General features: G+C 41.9%; 1 protein-coding gene across 4 annotated transcripts in view; it reads right to left on the bottom strand.

Annotated features, from left to right (window-relative positions):
* Wbp1l (WW domain binding protein 1 like) overlaps window positions 1-20,641 on the bottom strand; it is a 58,243-nt gene that overhangs the window by 34,516 nt on the left and 3,086 nt on the right. Inside the window, exon 1 of one of the 4 annotated variants that reach the window (XM_077798973.1) lies at window positions 1,507-1,675. The exons of 2 other annotated variants lie outside the window; for them this stretch is intronic. In XM_077798973.1, the coding sequence (XP_077655099.1) occupies window positions 1,507-1,533 (27 nt within the window). In that variant the 5' untranslated portion in view covers window positions 1,534-1,675. Of the gene's footprint in view, window positions 1-624; window positions 707-1,506; window positions 1,676-20,641 lie in introns of those variants that run through there. One more of the 4 variants, XM_077798975.1, reaches the window with a different exon arrangement.

Genomic DNA, 20,641 nt, shown 5'->3' with positions numbered 1-20,641 from the left:
GCCTGGCGTGAGTGCGGCCTGGGTTCGATCCTCAGCACCGCATACAAATAAAGATGTTGTGTCCGCCAAAAACTAAAAAATAAATATTAAAAAAAAAAAACAAACAAACCTCTCTCTCTTCTCTTTAAAAAAAAGAAAAGAAAAGAAAAAGGACTAGGTATGTAGCTCAGTGGTAAAGCATCCCTGGGTTCAACCTCCAGTACCAAAAAGTAAGAAAATAAAAAAGTATTATCTGCACTTCAAAGGTGGGGCTCAGAGGCAGGAAGCAGCTTGTACCCAAGACCCTGGGAAGCCAGGATATGAATGCAGGTCTTTCTGGCTCCCCAGCCCTGCTCTTTCCACTCTGTCAAGCGGGCCCTTCTCTCCCACCAGGGGCTGACATAGATGGGAGGCTTCATCCACCCTCTCTCCAGCGGCGCTCAACACTCCTGGGCTCCTCACTCTGCCCACAGGTTAAAAGGACGGCTTTCTTGGAGGGGAAGAGGGGTGTTCAAATCGGGGTCACCACTTTATTGGCTGCATCAAAGGAATACGGAAAATTAACAAAGGCAGTAATGGAATGTTTGAGGATTTTCAGAGAAGCTTGCTTTTAAAAGAACCAAGTGAATCAAGAGATTTGCTCACCTAGCACTTTCCTCAGAGAGTCAACCAGCCTTCCCTCATGGGTTGTGGGCTGAGCTCATCTGTGGCTTTTCCTGCCTGTCCGGGTGTGTGTCTGTCCCCACGCCCTTACAGCCCTACCGTTTACAGTTGCACATTCCAATACAGCCATGCCTCTCAGACCACAGAGGGGGTGGGGGTGACCAGTGCTCAGAAGCACTGGAACAAATAGTTGGCAGCAGCTGTGTTCTCTGCAGACAGCAGTTGGTCCTGGCTGCTGTTTTGTCACTCACACTAGGTTACGGTGTCCCTACTTCAAACAGCAGCTCACAAGCAATCAAATCTGCCACAAGGGTCCGTTTGCCTTACAAACTGGTCCATAGGGCCAAAATGGAGCCGATTCCACACCCTATCCCCCTGAGGTATCCAGGACATCCCTCAGCCACACAGCCCTGACCACATGCTTGAAAGGAAGAAAGCCTTCCAGAGCCTCCCCTACACAAAAACAGACCCGCCTCCATCCCCAGCCCTCCCCCAGCCCCTTCAGAACCAAAGGATCTCCTAATTTGCCCAATCAAAATGGAGTGGGAAGAAAGGGGGTTTTGAGCAAGAATCCCCTTCTGTTTCTCCCCTCACCCTTCAACTGTTCCTCCATAAAGCTTCACAAATGGTTTTATATGTCTAATAGAAATCAGAACTAAGCAGCCCTAGAGCAGGGGGCCTGGAGGTCAGGAGCACCTAAAGCAAGCAAGCAGGAAGGACTGGAAATTTCTGTGTGGGAGCTGGCCTGTTAGGACGGCGAGATATCTTCTAAAATATTCCCTCCATCCCTAAAGCAGTAGTACAATTAACAGCTCCCACCCTTCTTCCCTTCCCAGCCCAATCCACGCAGAACCATTCAATTACCTGTCTAAGACCCAAAAGGAAAGGCATCCTGCAAGAGCATCATCCACACTAACGTTTGGAACAAAGGGCTCTGAAAAGTTAAGGTCTTGGAATAAGCATGGCCCTGGTGTGCCGGCTGCTCTGTGCTCCCAGTTAACCAGCCTTCCTGAGCAAAGAGAAAGTAAACAGAGTCCTGGGACCAGGCAGGCAGCTCCCTCCTTTCCCCTCACCGCCCCCCCCCCCAACACTGCCTGGCTCCGACCCACCCCCACCTTCTCGTGACATCTCAGTCGCAGCACAGCCCAAGCTGTCTGCCAAGAGGGAAATGACATCAGTTCAGGCACAGTAGAAAAAACTTCAGACAGCTGCTACGGAATACTGAGGAGGAAGTGCTGCAACCTCCGATGCCAGTCTGAAGCCATGGAGAGCCCACAGAGGGGCTGCTGCCCCTCCCATCAGCTCTTCTTACTGGGAGCAGCCTCCGTATATATAAATCAAGCCTAGGGAGCTGAAAAGAGTGACACTTCTCTGAATAAGGATTGACTCTGTAACTCCCAAGGTATTGTTTCTCCTTCTTGGGAAAGAAATCAAGCCCAGTGACTGTCAGTTTCACATAAACTTTTCCACCCCCACCCTTGCCAGAGCTGGTGTTCAACAATCAACCTCACAGTAAGCCTGGCGGCCCCAAACATTCTCCAAAAAGGGGGGACAATTTGCAGTGACAGGCTGCAGAGGTACCTCCTTTATCAGCTAAGGTAGGCCTTGCTACGTTGGACTCTGACCTCTCAAGCCCTCACTGGACAGGAGAGTTTATATTTCATAAACAAACTGAGGATGTACAGGTGCCAACATCTTTCCTCACTTGTCTTACAAAAGGTACAACAAGTCCCACGACAGCCTCCAAGTGGCCAGTAAAGCAGATCAGCTATATTTAAACCAACTCCTGTTTCAGAAAAGTTCACCCCGTTAGGTTTGTTGTATTTCCTTCCTTAAGCCCAGTTCATGGAGAAAAGGGTTCTCTAATATCAAACTCTGTCCAAGACACAAAGGCCCTGGGCTTGGACACTCAATCTGGCTTTTCCTAGGCAGTGGTCTAAGCCACCTCTCCCCTGGCTACCCTCCCTTGAACATCGAGGTCATAGTAGCTCTCCCCAGATCTGAATCCTAATCAAAGACAACACAAGGAAAGGATAAGAGGTCCATGTTTAGATGTTGACTTGCAGAAATGACTTTTTCCCACCCTAGTGCTAGGGACTGAACTCTAGGCCACATACATGCTAAGCATGTGCTATACCCTGAGCTAGTCCCCAGCCAAGAAATATCTCAAGGAGAAGTCTTCAGAGGAATTTTGTAAACCCAAAGTTACTTTCCAATAACTTCTTAGACTGCAGATGACTTGAAACAAGTGTAGCTCACCTTTCTTTATATTTTCTGCAGAATTTTCTTTCAGTAATATTTATCAAAGGCCTCCATGGCAGTGGCACTGTGCTAGGCAGGACTCATGTCAGTCAGAAATGATTCCTGCAAATTAGTATCTGTAACCCCCACCTACGACAATAAATTAGCAGTACACAACACTTAGAGCACAGCGAGGTGCCAAAAGTACTTTTTGATCATTAGAATCTAGCCAGACACACAATGTCGAGGTCAGATTGACTTTTCTGACAAAAAATGAATGTGCCACGCTGGCTGAGCCATTTCCTGGAGGCTCAAGAATGGCTTGCAGCCTCATTGCTATGGAGAAGAGAAAAAGGTTGGTGTGTAAAGGGTGGCTTCTGCAGGTGTCTGGGGCTAAGGAGCCATTCTTTAGCAAATAATGTATTCTCAAGATGTGGTAAGATGGTCTGTCCCATAACCCTGACAACAGGCCAAACTGCTAGACAGACAAGGCTGGACATCAAGGCATAGCTACCCGGGGAAGTAGCTTTCAACCCCTTCCTCTCATTTCCTCAGTTCCCTAGCAAGCACTGGGAACCAGAAAACACGTGCAGCACTATTAACTTTGGCAAGTGAACTGGAGGAAAGCATGTCCTAGGCCGCCTATGGGAACTCTGGTCTGCACTGACCTAACAAGACAGACCAGCACCTGCAGTTCTCTGGCACAAGTACCATGGCATAAGTTTACCCACTCATTCATCCACACCCACTGAATGCCTACCATGTGCCAGGCATTGTTCTCAGCACTGGGGATACTGCCATGATCAAAACACCCTGAAAACCGTGCTTTGTGGGGCTGGGATTGTAGCTCAGTGGTAGAGTGTTTGCCTCACCTGCGTGAGACCCTAGGTTCGATCCTCAGCACCACATAAAAATAAACAAATAAAAATAAAGATTAAAAAAAAAAAAAAAACAAGGGCTGGGATTGTGGCTCAGCAGTAGAGCGCTTGCCAAGCACGGGTGAGACTGGGGTTCAATCCTCAGCACCACATAAAAATAAAGGCATTGAGTTGTGTCCATCTACACCGAAAAAATAAATATTAAAAAAAATGCTTTGATGGGCTATGGAAAAATTTTCCACATTTCTAAGTATTCATTAGGGGTGATCTTAGAAGAAGTGGAACTGCAACATCACTAGAATACTTTCTTAAGTATAAAAATTCAATCAAAATGATCACAGTTGCATCACAGATTTCCTGATTTTCCCCTACTGAATCATCCTTTCATGGATGCTACTCAAGACAGTGTTTCTAATCAGCAATTAACTGGTTTATCTTCTTCCTGTGTGCAAGGCAGCATTTAACATGAGACATTACACCTACCACATCATATGCTCTAAAAAAGTGACTGTTGGCAATTTTTCTCACTAACCTACTTCTCTTCACCCCAGCCCTTGCTGACTAACCTTCAAGGAATACGAGATCAGGGGTGGGGGTAGGAGAAAAAGAGGCTGAACTGGCAAATTCAGATATTCCCAAGAAGGTGAGTTCACTTTCTAACATGCCCTAGAAATATCACCACAACCTAGTGACAAAGAAGTCATCTTGGGATTTAAGAAGCAAGATGATCATTAGCCACTTCTGCTAGCCTTAAAAAAAAAAAAAAACTTTTATGTAAGTGATCCAGATTCATACATGATGGGCCAAAGACAAGACAAATCCTTCTCCAAATAATTTAAATCATCTACCTGCCAATGCAAAATTAAATTAAAGGCTGAATCTACCAAATTAAAAAAAAAAAAGGCAAGTCACACTAAACTAGAATTAAGGAGGATTACATTGTTAAGCTACTGTAGGTTAACCACTGTTCATAGCCCCACGTGAGTTAGAGATTCACAGACCCAGCTTCCTCTGACCTACAGTGCAGAAAACCCTCAATTAGAGCCCTGCTGAAAATGTTTCCGTTTGGACTGTTTAACTTACTGTTTCAGAAGACACAATGAAACAACATATATGTTCATGGATTCATTTTTTTACTCTAGTCAATTTAAGTATCTTTTGACAACATTTTTCCAGGCCATCTATACATTTTTTTTTTTTTGAGAGAGAGAGAGAGAGAGAGAAAACACTTTAATATTTAGTTTTTAGTTTTCAGCGGACACAACATCTTTGTACGTGGTGCTGAGGATCGAACCCGGGCCGCACCCATGCCAGAAGAGCGCGCTACAGCTTGAGCCACATCCCCAGCCCCGTCTATTCATTTTTAATCTTTCAATTCTGAGACAGGATTAAAAAAGAGACTTATTTGTTCAACTTTGACCATGACCATAAGCCAGATTCTACTCCAGAAATTCTAACTAACCAATAACTCACTTGATGTCAAAATAATCTTGTGATGAAATATTATTACTATTCAGCTGCAGAAACTGAGGCATATGGAATTCATGTGTTTTGTTTGCTGTTGTTTTTCTGTACTAGGGATTCAACCCAGGGACACTTAATCACTAAGCCACATCCCCAGCCCTTTTTTTTATTTTGAGGCAGGATCTCACTAAGTTGCTTAGGGCCTCACTAAATTGCTGAGGCTGACCTCTAACTTGTGATCCTCCTGCCTCCCAAGACACTGGGATTACAGGTGCACGCCAGCCACCACACCCAACAAATTCATATAATTTGCCCAGTGTCATACAGCTAGCAGTGGGAGAACAAAAACTCAAAAGTCTCTGTCTGGGTGCAGTGGTACACACCTGTAATCTCAGCAACTAAGGAGGCTGAGGCCAGCCTTGGCAATTTAGCAAGAGCCTATCTCAAAATAAAATAATTAAAAGGGCTAGGGGTATAACTCAGTTATATAGTGCTCCTGGGTCTAATCCCTAGTCTCTCTCTCTCTCTCTAACACACACACACACACACACACACACACACACACGCACACGCACACACACACACAGTCTTTGGCACCAAAGACTTTTATGGTGACACAGAAGGTCATATATCTGAAGACCAGAAGTTATAAATACAGAAAAAATAAACATTAAAAAACAGAACTGAGGTCTGCCACTTCTACTGGAGCTGACAGTGGTATTCTGGAGTGTGGAATCAGGGCCTGTGATTTTCGCTTTGGAGAGCAGAGTAACGTGAGGTAAATGACGGAGAAAGCTTAAAGTTCTCTCCTGTTCCCAACACAACAGATGCCCACACAGGGAGCAAGCTAGAGACATTCCTAGGCTTTGGCTCTCAGCTACCCTTGGGGAACTGTTCCCTCCCTCACGTCATCTGGCCCACTGAGTCTAAAGAAGAATAGAGCTAAGGGCCAGGAGAAATCTTATTTTGCAATCAAGGAATCTGAAGAAAGAGGGTATCATTAGAACAGGCAGCAAATTGACAGGCTCAAAGGACAGGAGATAATCTCTAGACCTAAGGCCATTTTTATTTTCAGGAACTTTTGAGTCAAGGCTGCTTTGTAGCACAGCACGTATAAGACTTTTTTTTTTTTTTTTTTAATCTCTCTTTGAGTTTGGGTATAGATCTATTTAAGTGCCTTAAAGTTCTGGCTCAACAAAGAGAGACAGACAGACAGAAGTGCATACTAACTCAACCCCAAAAACAACCTAAGTGCCACAGAGCAAGTTAAACCAAGACATCTTCATATCATGAGTGTGAGGCTTCATGTTAATAAAAGGATCCTGAAGTAGTTTTGGGTAAAGCCATTGGTCATATTCCAAACCCAGATGAAAATCTGTAGAACTTTGCCAAGCAAAAATAAGAAGGACTGCTTGGTTGCCAGAAACCAAGAATTCTAGCTTATCTATGTTCTGGGGCTGGACAAAGGCAGACATGTAATAAGCCTGCTGAGGCAAGAAACACACACCTCTCCTGTTTTCTGAACAGGACAAGAAGTTATACAAGTCATAGGCCTTATTCCTTCTACAAGGCATCCATAAAAACCCAAATTGCTCTAACAACAATCTCACTAATAAGCACCATTATAATGCACAAATAAAAACTTTTTTTAAGAAAGAAAGAAAACAAAACAACAAAGAAACCTATGGTTGCTTTCCTATTACTGCTTCAGGGAAGATGGTTGAGCAAAAATCCTTAACTACAGTATATAATCACTTGCAATACATCAAATGAAAATCAGAAAGGAAAATTCCAACAGATATTGATATCTAATATTTTATAGACAAAAAAACGCTGAGCTTTAGAAAAGTTAAGTAACTCATTCAAGGATGCATACCCAAACCTGGCATAGCACACATGCCTAATACCAACTACTTGAGAGGCTGAGGCAGGGGCATCACAAGTTCAAGGTCAGCCTGGCTGGATCAGTAAGACTCCACATTAAAAAAAAAAAAAAAGGCTGGAGGATAAAATAATATTTTTATATTAATTATAACTGTTGCTTTTCCCTCATTTGTGATTCAATTGCTACACTGAATATAAATCAGTCTTGCCCTGGAGGATTGATTGATTGATTGGTACCAGGGATTGAACTCTGGGGCACTCAACCACTGAGCCACATCCCCAGCTCTATTTTGTATTTTATTTAGAGATAGAATCTCACTGAGTTGCTTAGAGCCTTTGGCTGGCTTTAAACTCAAGATCCTCCTATCTCAGCCTCCCAAGCTGGGGGGATTACAGGCGTGCACCACCACGCCCAGTGATTTATTTATTTAATTACCCAGTTTGGAAGAAAAGACAGGCACACACAGAAGCAAACATAGAACTCTATGATAAATGTTAGGGAAGGAATAGAGATGGCAACACAAGAAGAGCACAAAGAAGGAATGCTGCAGAAAGATAGAATGGCCAAAGAAAGTTTTATCAAGAGATGGCTACTAGAACAATTGGTAGGGTTTGGGGAGGGAAAAATGAGCACATTGAGCAGTGCCAACCATGAATAAAAGTATGGAAATGAGAATTGATGGATTATGGGAGAGAAAAACCAAAAAAGGACCTGAGTATGTGGAACACACCTGTAATCCCACCTACTTGGTAGGCTTAGGTGGAAGGATGGCAAACTCTAGGTCAGCCTCAGCCTCAGCAATTTAGCAAGACCTTGTCTGTGGGAGGGGAGGATGGCAAAGAACCACTGGAAGGAGAATGTGGAAGCTCCACACACATATGTATTTTAATTACCGGCACGTTCTTCTTATGTGTGAAAATATTATGATGGGGCTGGGACTGTAGCTCAGTGGTAGAGCGCTTGCCTCGCATGTGTGAGGCACTGGATTCAATCCTCAGCATCACATAAAAATAAATAAATAAACCATCATTCTGTTGCTTTGATTATATTATTACTAAAATATGGCAAATCTTGGAGCTGGTTTTATTCTACTGCAGGGGTTGGAGGAGATGAAGGGAAGAAACCATGTCAATGGTACAGCCTCAGTCTTTTAGAGAGAGGGAAAGCCAGGTGTGGTGTAGCACATCTGTAATCCCAGCAACTCAAGAGCTAAGGCAGGAGGATTCTAAGTTTCAGGCAACTTAGTGAGACCCTGTCTCAAAATAAAATTTAAAAAGGGGTTGGGGATGTAGCTCAGTAGTAGAGAGCCCCTGGGCTCAATCCCCACTACTTCAAACAATAAAACAGGTTTTTTTATAATGATAAATAAATTAGTGAAAGCCAAAACTTGTTTAAAACGGTTTCCAGAAGTTTCTGCCTCTTTTTTTTTTTTTTAAAGAGAGAGAGAATTTTTTAATATTTATTTTTCAGCTCTCGGCGGACACAACATCTTTTGTTTGTATGTGGTGCTGAGGATCGAACCCGGGCCGCATGCATGCCAGGCGAGTGCGCTACCGCTTGAGCCACATCCCCAGCCCCATGAAGTTTCTGCCTCTTGTTTCTCCATTCCTTAACAAGAAAATCCTTCCATAGTTGAAAATCAATCACTCCACAAATATAACTTTCATGGAAGTGCATTCATTGTCATTCCAGAGAGTTCAGTAGTTGTTAAAACTCACCACTGATAGTGGGATTTGCTAACAGCTAATGGACTCTTGCTGGATCTGCACCTTGAGCTTCATCAAGTACAAGACAGCCTTGTTTGTTTTTGTACTAAAACACTAGATTTGTTTTTCCTACTTTGTAAACAATTCAACCCCAACCAAACTGGCAAGTAACCAAGAATTACATGGAAATTAGCAAGCTACAGCTCAGGGATAACCCCAGACACATTTCATGCCTCCTAAACTAAAGATTAGAGAAAGAGGGCAGGGAATGTAGCTCAGTGGTAGAGGGCCTGCCTACCATGCATGAGGCCTGGGTTCCATCCCCAGCACTGGGGGGAAAAGGATTGGAATAAGAACAAAATGAGGGATACAGGTCACATCAACTATAAGATACATACCTAGATATAACCTAGAAAGAGAACTCCATCAGGAAAAGTAGGCCTCACAGCCTCCACCAAATATGACTTCATCTTTTTTTTTTTTTTTAAGAAAGAGGAGAGAGAGAGAGAGGGAGAGAGGGAGAGAGAGAGAGAGAGAGAGAGAGAGAGAGAGAGAGAGAGAGAATGAGAACTTTATTTGATATTTATTTTTCAGTTTTTGGAGGACACAACATCTTTGTTTGTATGTGGTGCTGAGGATCGAACCCGGGCCGCACGCATGCCAGGCGAGCGCGCTACCGATTGAGCCACATCCCCAGCCCCATGACTTCATCTTTTTACTTTTATGGAAACTTTGGGCAAGATAAAGAAAAACATGGTCCACTTTAAGTGGGACTACAGGCCCAATACTAGCCGACGCCAGGAAAAGACTGACAGGCATCTCAACTGAGTCCCTGGAGGCAGTTCTGGATGCTCTGGGTACAAGGTCACCAGAGCAGACATGTCTAGAGATCATCTTGGTTGTGCTTTATTTATTTACTTACTTATTTATTTTTGAGGTACTGGGCATTAAATCCAGATGTGATCTACCACTGAGTTACATCCCCAGTCCTTTTTATTTTGAGACAGGGTCTCACTAAGTTGCCCAGGCTGACCTCAAACTTGCATTCCTCCTGCCTCAGCCTCCCTAGTCACTGGGATTACAGGCACGCACCACTGTGCCTGGCTTGGTTTTGCTTTATAGAAAAATTCATTCATTTCTTGTGGGTCATCAACTACTAGAGACATTTCACACTTGATGTTTTAGTTATTTGTTTCCATGCCTATCTCCTAAAGTATAAGTAACTTAGGGACAAGATGCATAACTTTCACTTCTGTGCCCCCTTTACAGTACCAAGAAATGTCTTATACAAAGCAGGCCCTCAAGACAAGGCAGTTCCATGGATGAAGACATGAAGTCTTAACAAAAGAGACAATCATCAAAAGGAATCTCTAGGGGCTGCAGCTGTGGCTCAGTGGCAGAGCACTTACCTAGCATGTGTGAGTACTGGGTTCAATCCTCAGCACCACATATGAATAAATAAAAAAATAAAGGTACATCAACAACTAAAATGTGTGTGTGTGTGTGTGTGAAAGGAGAGCTGGGGCTGTGGCTCAGTGGTAGAGCACTTGCCTAGCATGTGCAAGGCCCTGGGTTCGATCCTCAACACCACATAAAAATAAATAAATAAAGGTATTGTGTCCAGTTTAAAAAAAAAAAGGAATCCCTAAACTTTAATGCTGATGACATTTTCCCAGCCACAGGAACCTAACAAACAGCTGCAAGACCAGGGAGCACCAACATATTACCTTGGGCTCAGGAGGTTTGATGCAAGGATTGGGAAACCCTCCATGTGTCTCATTATCTGTGCATCTCTAATTTCTCAGCTGAGGAATTTAAAGTACTTAAACCATCTCCAAAGCAAAATTCCCTTTCTCAAGCTAGAGCTGGGGCAATGATCTATATCCCCCTAGCAATAGTTTTTCAATTATAGGGAACAAGATGAAGCTGCTCTGGTTCTATCCAGACAACTCCATTAGCACACCTGGAAGCTGCCTTTTTTGCATAAAGGATTGTGAAACTTAATAAGGTCTAGCTGGAAACAGCTCATGGCACCATGCCTTCCTCATTTCCTGGATCTTACGCAAATCAAATATTAAATCCTCCCTCCGTCAGGTAGTTGGTAACCAAATCTACTCCAGGCCTAAGATTTCATGGTCAAAAACGCCAGAAGGAAACTTTAAGACAATTGATTCCTCTGATAGGCTGTAAGGTTGGGAAACTTATGAAACAAAAATGTCCACACACCAAGTAAAAGGATGACTACTAAATATAGTGAAACTGGGGAGGGAATCACAACCAGGGGCAAGGGATGCTTTCATCATATAAGGCTCAATCACAGCCACACCTGAACCCTATATTTCCAGGTCCCAGAAAGTGAGGCAGAAAACCTTTAAAAAAAAAAACATCTTCATCCTAGGAAAGCACTAAAGCAAAGGACATGCAGTGGCCCGCAAAAGTGCCTTTGAGAAATCATCACCATCAAGGAGAAAAACACACTGTCCTTTTCCTGAAATTATTAGCAGGGAGGGGTCAATGGCTTTAGACTAGAACCACAGTTCTTAGACTCTTGAGAAACAAAGTTTTTCCAAGGTCTTTCACTGTGCTCAAAATTGCAGAAAAGGCACAGCTCATCCTGAGACACAATAAATCATCATCCTTATCCTTACAGAGAACTCAAGGATTTTGTTTAAAGGAAGCTCAATGAACTTCAAAAAAAATACAGAGAGAGAATTCAATCTATTCAGAACTCAAGGTTTACAAACTACTTTCACATCCATCTTAGCTGTTTCCTTACGTCATCTGGAAACAGAGTATCATTATCCCCACTTGCCAGAGGGGTACAGCAAAGGTCTGAAAATGTACAGTGACTTTGGAACTAGACCTTCAGTTTTCAATGGATGGGACACCAGCAAGAAATGCCCAGAGGGAAGACTTTAGACTGTCAGCACCCTGGCATTCCAGACCTGGCTATGTGACCACCCCTAGTGACCCTGGGCCATTTAAATTCTCTGAGCCTCCTTATTTCTATCAGCATTGCCCAGAGATGCTTTCAAGAGGCTAGTCATTTCTATGGTAAGAGGCCTTACGTGGCCGAAGAAGAGTCTCTTTTGGAAAGTCATGTGCATACAGTTAAGCCTCAAGAGAGTCCCTCCATTCGGAAGTCTGTTTAACCCCAAATCTCTTATACCTTTAGTACCAAACAAACCCCCTTTCTTCTGAATTCACAACATCATCATCTTGCCAGTCTTTCAAATTCTCCCAATTCTAAGCTCCATTTGCCCCTCAGCCACACTGCTCATCTGCAATGTCCCTGTACCCTAAGGGGAGGCACAGCCAGGCACAGGATGGAGACACAAGGCTTCTGCCCCAGGAGAACTAAAAGAGGAGAAAATATCCTGATAGGGTCTCTTCATTTTCTCATATCTCTCTAAACATGTGATCTCAGATAAGAAGATTATTCCAAAACTTCTCTCTACACTAACAATTGAGGGCAAAAGTCCTAAATTAATCTTTCACTACATTCACTAAGCAACAGTTGGAAAAGGATATGTGGGTCAAAGAAAATGACAATGAGGTGTTTTGGAGGAGGGTAAGGTTTGCTATGACCTTCCTAGACTTCTTAAGGTAAAAACAAGAAAGGCTGAGGTTGGAAGAGCATTTCTGATACTCAGAGGATTGATGGGTACTCTTGGGAGTAACTTTCTTTTCTTAAGCAGTAGAACATTCAGTGAGAGTGAATTACCTATGAAAACTTAAAAACTAAAAGCTGGGCATAGTGACATTTGCCCATAATCGCAGCTAACTGGGATACTGAAGCAGGAGAATCACAAGTTCAAGGCCAGTATGGACAATATAGCAAGATCCAGTCCCACTCCACCCCACCTCACCAAAAAAAGGAAAAGAAAAAATAAAATTCAAGACCTGTTATAATTAGTCAAGTTTTATAACACAATTTTTATTCCTGGATCATATTTAATTCTCATGTACAAGATTCTATCCTACAACATTAAGGAATTACTGTCCATTTTTTAGGGTGTGATAAGGTATAATGGTGATGTTGAGGAACAGAATGCTTATCTTTTGGAAATAGAAAATTATTTATTAATGATATGCAGTCTGCAGCATGCTTCAAAATAATTTCACTGGGATGAATGGAAGTTAAGGCAAGACAGGCCATGGCTTGATACATTTCTGAAGCTGGGAGGCATGTACATGGGAGTTCATTATACCATTCTTTCTTTTTATTTTTTCGTGTGTTTAAAACTTTCCATAGGGGGGAAAAATTAAAGGATTTTATTCTAAGCAATGATACCAAAATAATATGAAGTTTTTCAGAGCCCTCAAAAGAACTAAGGAATACCAAAAGCACAAGCAACAAAAGAAAAAAAAATAGACAAATTGTGCCTTCACCAAAATTAAGAACAGTTGTGCTTCAAAGGATACAATCAAGGAAGGATATGGGAGAAAAATTCTTGCAACTTATATATCCAGTAAGGGGCTAGAACAGATTTCTCAACTGTAGGACTCTTCAGAGGCTTAACTACAAGCACATACATAAACTCCTCAAAAGAGATGGCAGATTCATCTAGCCTCTTATCACAGAAATGGCTGACCTTCGAGGCATCCTTGGGCAATACTCAGAATAAGGAGGCTCAGAAAGGTTGGTTGGTCCACAGCACAAGATTAGTGGTAGAATGGCCAGGTCTGACAATCTACATTAAAGGAAAAATTTCCCCAGGGCATCATTTGCTGGAATCACACAAAGACCTCTGTCCCTTCAGTCCACACAGGACTTTAAAATGGGAAAAGAGCCAGGCACATGGTGCATACCTATAATCCCAGTGGACCCGGAGGCTGAGGCAGGATAAATCACAAGTTCAATGCTAGCCTCAGCAACTTATAAAGGCCCTAAGCAACTTAAGGAGAACCTGTCTCAAAATTAAAAATTTTTAAAAAGGGCTGGAGATGGGGCTCGGTGGTTAGGCACTACTGGGTTCAATTCCTGGTACCAAAAAAAATTTTTTTTAAATAAAAATAAAACCCTCTATGAACAAATGAACAAATCTTAGATCAGAGCATAGGGAAGCCTTAAGATTTCCACAAGGATTTAAAAAAAAAAAAAAAAAAGCTAACATTTACTAAGTGTTTACTATATAGCAAGCACTATTCCACTGTATAAGTATTAATTCAAATAAACTGTCATACTAACCACAGGAGCGAGGTACTATTATCCCTATTCTATAGATGAGAAAGCCAAGTTAATTAGCCCAAAGATAGATGGACAGTAAGAGAAGCTCTAGCTTCAAATGCAGGTAGTCAGGCTCCTGAGCCTCCACTCCTAGCAATGTTTCTTGCAAGCGTCCCTGCTTCTGGGATGACCACACACAGAAGGGTCAGGCAGTCAAGACTGGTGTGCCATATAACAACTGGAGCTAACCTCGAATACCTACCTAACCTCTTCCAAGGATCCACAAACCAATTCCTTAGCACCTGGGCAGGCTAAGGCTCACTGCCCTTGGACAAACACTGTTCCATAATAAAGGGAGTTATGAAGTGGAGTCAGGGAGAAGTGAGCTAAGCAATCGAGAGCAACAGGCTTTGGAGGAAGTAGAATGAAATGTTCCCATGGTGCCTACGTTAAGAGTCAGAAGGCAGATCTTCAAGGGTTAAGTGGAGAGTGTAGGTAAAGTATAGCTTACTCATGTATGGGGGGAATGAGCCCTTGCACATCCGATTGATGAGAATGTAAACTGACAGAACCATTTTGGAGAGCAACACAGCATTATGCACCCCAACTTTTAAATGCACACACCCTACATTTAAAAGCACATACCCCATAATCCCCAATTCCATGCCCAGGAATCTAATACAAACTTCAGAAAAAAATAGGTTCAACACTCACCCAAGCACTGTGTGAAAATGACAAAAGCTTGCCACAACCTATGTCCATCTATGGAGAAGTGGTTAAATAAATCATATTTAAAAGTCCGATATATGGGCTATAGCTCAGTGGCAGAGCACTCACCAGCAAGTGTGAGGCACTGGGTTCAATCCTCAGCACCACATAAAAAATAAAGATATAAAAAATATAAAAAATAAAAGTCCTCTATATACACACATACATGACCATATACATATATACACATGTATATATAAAGAGAGATATATGGAAACTCACCCTTGATATATTGTTAAGGCCCAAATTAAGAACACAACCCACACCAATTTTGTTTGTGTATATGAACCATATGAATATATAGCACTGGCAGAAAAACCACCAAAAAGAAATATCAAACCATGAAATTTCACTTTTTAAACATTTTTAAATTTCTGTATTATCCACCACTGTTATAAGCATGAATTCCTTTTGTGTATTTACAAACTGATGTAAAAAAGGTAAAAGATTTCTGGGTGTGGTGATGCAGGCCTATAATCACACTACTCAGGAGGCTGAGGCAGATTGCAAGTTTGAGGTAAGCCTGAGCAACTTAGCAAGACCCTGTCTCAAAATAAAAAGACTGATGATGTAGCTCAGTGGTAGAGCACATGCCTACCATGTGCAAGGCCTGGATTCAATCCTCAGTTCTGCAATAATAATAATAATAATAATAATAATACTCAAAGGAAAGCAGCAATCAACTCTAAGGAAGGCAAATGGGAAGACCATAGCAGATGTTCTGCCAAATTGCACTGGATCAGGTTTTCTGCAAGAGGATTTGCACATTTAAAGATAAATTAGCCAAAGAAAAAGGAAGGAACAATCAGGACGACACTATCACACAATTCAACTCTATATTCAAATTCCCAAGAGCACACTTCCTCTTCCAAATGAACCACTAAGGGAAAAAATTTAGATCAGATCAATAAAAATAATAAGCTGTGGGTTTTTCTTTTCGTTTCTATGTTTAGTGAATCTGTCAGGTGGAATTTTAGATGAGGAAGATAAATTAGGAGACAGCAAACCAAAAAGCATTGTGTAGAATTTTGAGAACCATGAATATTTTCTCCATGAACACATGCCTGGGATCTGAAAGAATGTGTAATAAAAAAGTATTACAACATAAGATTCTTCTTGCTAGATACTCAAAAATCAAAATAGACATGTTTTGTAACTTCATTCTATGACCCACCCTTCCAAGCCACAAGTATTCTTGCAATGTCTTACATTTATTTTCATCTCTTCCAAGATAAGTTTAAATTAAATTTCTTAAAACACCTGAGATCTTGGATCAAAACTTAGCCTTGGCAGTGTGATGACGATGGCATCAGGAGCAGAAGATACACGGCTTGTCTGTTTTCCCACAGAAGAAAGTGTGGAAAGTAGGAAACCAAAAGTAAATAAATCAGAGCTATGGGAATGTAACTGAGTAAGCCAGAGTATCCCAAAAACCCACTCTGTGCAAGACTGGTGATCAAAAGTCTAGGAGGATGACCTACTTTCATTCCCACACTAGGAAAGCCCAGAATTATATCAACAAGCACAGAATTCAGTAAGATGAGATTTGTTTCCCCTTTCTTGACCTCCCAGGTTGTAACATTCTATATTTATTTGTGTTTTCTTTGTGGTTTTCACAGCCCATGCAGAGCTCAGGCAGACTTTGCTCCACCTAGTGGAAGTGCAAAGCATGGTCCATGGAGAGTGATCACAAGCCAGACCTTAGTACAGTATGCCACTCAGAAGGCAGCCACCGTTACTGCTCCTTGCCATTCTCTGCCACAGCTCTCCTGCCTATGCAATTAACCATAAGATTAGGGACCCCAGTATCCATGACTGGGGCTTTAGGGGCAAGGGATTAACCCAAGTCACTGTACTACCTGGATTATGATGGCCCCTTGGTTATTAGACCTAAGAACTGTAAGAAGGCGAGGGAGAGGCCCTCTAAGGAGTATGGATGGCCAGGCATTCAAACAGAAGTTGGAATTCTGAATCCAAAGTCATCCAAGATACCCATAGCACCCCTAAAGACTTGTCTGCTGGTGTCAGACACCCACTGATCAACTGCAACCTGAGGACCTGAAAAAGAGCAGCTCTCTTTTTAGATACTGCAACCCTGACAGTCCAGGAACATTTGGCTTCCCCCGTGGAGACCCTGAAAACACCTAATGGTTTCTGCAGGCTAGGTATGTGTAAGAGAAAACCAGTGTTCTCGAGGCCAAACATGAGCAGAGCCTCAAGAATTGGACTGGGGGGCTGGGGATGTGGCTCAAGCGGTAGCGCGCTCGCCTGGCATGCGTGCGGCCCGGGTTCGATCCTCAGCACCATATACAAAGATGTTATGTCCGCTGAAAACTAAAAAAAATAAATAAATATGAACATTCTCTCTCTCTCTCTCTTTTAAAAAAAGGAGATACTCAATGGCAGAGCACTTGCTGAGCGTGCGAAGCACTGGGTTCAATCCTCAGCACTGCATGAAAGTAAGTAAATAAATAAGAAATACATTAGGTTTAAAAAAAAAAAAAAGAATTGGACTGGGGAAAGGAAAAGTTCTAAGAACATGACTCAGTTCAGATTGGTTATGGGACGTGGAGGACACTTAGTAAAGAAAGAAATGGCCATCATGTTTTCACAGGAGTAAAAACAAATTATGTTCTTAAACTGAAACCACAAGGGCAGATCAAAGCAAGAGGAAAGAGAACTCAAAATTGGGTGAATATGGGAGGCTCACCTGTCCACTGAACCACAGACCAGATTGTTTTTTCCAAAATGTTTGATGTTGGCTGACCAAACAGCTGTCTGGAAAAGTACCTCATTAAGATTCAGCACATTAAAGCTTTAAACTACTCCACCTAAAACTTGTCAGAGGTTATTATTTCATGCAGTTCACCATATTGTTTTCTTCTGTTAGGAGGGCTGAAACTGCAATAATGAGCTGGAACTGGTAAAAAGAGAGTAAGAACCACTAACCCAGGGCTTCTCCACCTCAGCACTGACATTTTGGATCAATTCTTTGTTGAGAGGCTATCCTGAGTAATGGGATGTTTAGTAGTATCCTTGGCCTTTACCCAGACGTCAGCAGCACTCCCACGTTGTCCAAACCAAAAATGTCTCCAACCACAAATGTTCAGAATCCAGGACAAAAGTTCTCTGGAGCAGGCAAAGTTATTCCTGATTGAGAACCACTGTTCTAAACACAGGTTTACCATGAAAAGCGATTTACACAGCTAAGAAATCACAGGGACAAACCTAAGCCCAGACACAGAGCAGAATCAAAGAAATCATGTTAAATTTCCCAGATCTCAGTTTCTGAACTTAGTGTGGGAGTTGATGCTAACTTGCTAACCACAATGCACTTGAGGACCACCAATAACAATGATAATTATTACACTTAATCATTAACTGTATTCCAAGAGCTTTACATACATTGTATCTTTTCCCCTCATGTCAACCTTATAAGATTACTTTCATTTTAGTAGAGGAAGAAACTGAGGTACAAAGAGGTTAAGTAACTTGCTCAAGAATAGTGGGGCAGGGGTTGGCTGGGGCTGAGCGGAAGCGCACTTGCCTGGCATGTATGAGGAATTGGGTTCAATTCTCAGTACCAAGTAAAAATAAATAAAATAAAGGTCTATCAACAACTTAAAAAAAAAAAAAAAGAGTAGTGTCGGGCTGGGGACATGGCTCAGTTGGTAAAGAACCTGCCTTACATGCACAAGGCCCTGGGTTCGATACTTAGCACCACAAAATAAAAAAAGAATAATGTCAGATTTGGAACTCAGATCACCTAACCCCAGTGCCCATGATGTTACCACCATGTTAGACTGTACCAAACCCCCACACTGGAAAGCCATTAAATCAGCATTGTCTATTATGTAGTCATTAGCCCCATATAACTATTTATTTTAAATTAATTAAAATTCAACATTATGCCACTTTGGAAAGCAGTCTGGCAGTTCCTCAAAAAGTTACAGAGCTATCATATGACCCAACAATTCCCCTACTGGTATATACCCATTAGGTACAGAACTGAAAACGTCATCACAAAAACTTATACACCAACGTTCATAGGAGCATTATTTATACTAGCACAAAAGTGGAAATAGCATATCAACTAATGAATGGATAAATAAAATGTGGTACATCCATACTGCTGAATATTAATTGGCCATAAAAAGGAATGAAATACTGATATATGCTACAACATGGATAAACCATAAAAAACATTATGGTAAATAAAACAAGTCAGTAATGAAAGACCACAAAGCATGTGATTTCATTCATATTAAATGTCCAGAATAGGCAAATCCATAGAAACAGAAAATAGATTAGTGGTTGCTAAGGGCTGGTAGGAGAGGGGGTGGAATAGGGAGCTAGTAGCTATTGGGTTTCTTTCTAGGGTGATGAAAATGTTCTAAAATTAGATAGTGTGATAGCTGCAAGATTCTATGACCACAGTAAAATAAACAATTCATGTAAGTTTAACAGTGTGAATTTTTTGTCACTGAATATCTCAATAAAATTGATACAAAAAAATGATTAACAATTCAGTTTCTTATGTATCCTAGTCATAGCTTAAGTGCTCTATAGACATCCAGATGCCATCTGTGTAGCTAATGAACTGGACAGCACAGGGAGAAGAAATTTCCAGCAGAACAGGAAAGTTCTACTGGACAATGCAGCCTTGGACAAATAGATGAAAACCCTCAACCATCTGACCACAGCTTCCCTTTCAAGACTCACCTACTTTTTCATTCCTCTACACGCCCACATTCAAAGCTTCCACAGACCATGTTATCACCTTCAAATACACCTTCCTTTATTCTTCTGCCTTTGATAGGGTCTTCCTAAAGCTGGCCTCAAATTTATTTATTTATTTATTTTTTTTTTTTAAGAGAGAGTGAGAGAGGAGAGAGAGAGAGAGAATTTTTTAATATTTATTTTTTAGTTCTCGGCAGACACAACATCTTTGTTGGTATGTGGTGCTGGGGATCGAACCCGGGCCGCACGCATGCCAGGCGAGCGCGCTACCGCTGAGCCACATCTCCAGCCCTGGCCTCAAATTTATGATCCTACTCAGTCTCTAGAATTACAGGCATGGGCCACTGCACCTGATTTGAACCAGACTTTAAATGTTGATAAGAAACAGCACTGTGGTGCATGCCTGTAATCCTGCTACTGGGGAGGCTGAGACAGGAAGATCTCCAAGTCTGAGACCAGTTTCAACAATTTAGGGAGACCTGGTCTCAAAATAAATGATAAAAAAGTCTGGGGGTGTGACTCAGTGGTTAAGTGCTCCTATGTTCAATCTCCAATACCAAAAATAAAAATAAAAAATAAAAGTCTAGTCTAAAAGCTCCTTCCTCTATGAAGCTTTCACTATGTCCTCATCTTCCTCTTGCCCCAGAGAAATCAATTGTTCCTACTGTCCTTTGTTTGCACTACCACGTCAGCACTGAACCCTCTAGATTATAATTCATTGTGTGTATTATCTGTCCTTCCACAAGATCAGCTCCTTGAGGACAGAGATTCTCTTTTGCATTCGATGGTTTCCAGGGCATACCAATAATGCTAGACTTCAATAAGTGTCTATTTTCTGAATTCTACTGAATTCGAGTACAAGGACTTACAGGAACTCAAGATGCTGATTTTAGACAAATGCTCAAACAAATGATGGTTTGACGCCATTTGTAAGAAAAGAGAAATGGAGTAGGGTTTTCCCAGGCTGAAAACTGGAGCAATGGCAATGAGTAAAGGTGAAATACAACTTGGGGTATGGTGGGGGGGGAAACAGCAGGAACTGGGGCCCCATCCAACTCAAAAGTTTTATGCTTGGCCGAGGAAAGGTAAGGAGTGCATCTCTAGAGATTTGTGCCCAGACCACTGGCTGAGCCACCTGATGGAAAAA

Source organism: Urocitellus parryii, chromosome 5, assembly GCF_045843805.1.
Source record: "Urocitellus parryii isolate mUroPar1 chromosome 5, mUroPar1.hap1, whole genome shotgun sequence".
Lineage (NCBI taxonomy): Eukaryota > Metazoa > Chordata > Mammalia > Rodentia > Sciuridae > Urocitellus > Urocitellus parryii.
Note: the sequence above shows the minus strand (reverse complement) of the source record. Positions and strands in the feature narration are given on the sequence as shown.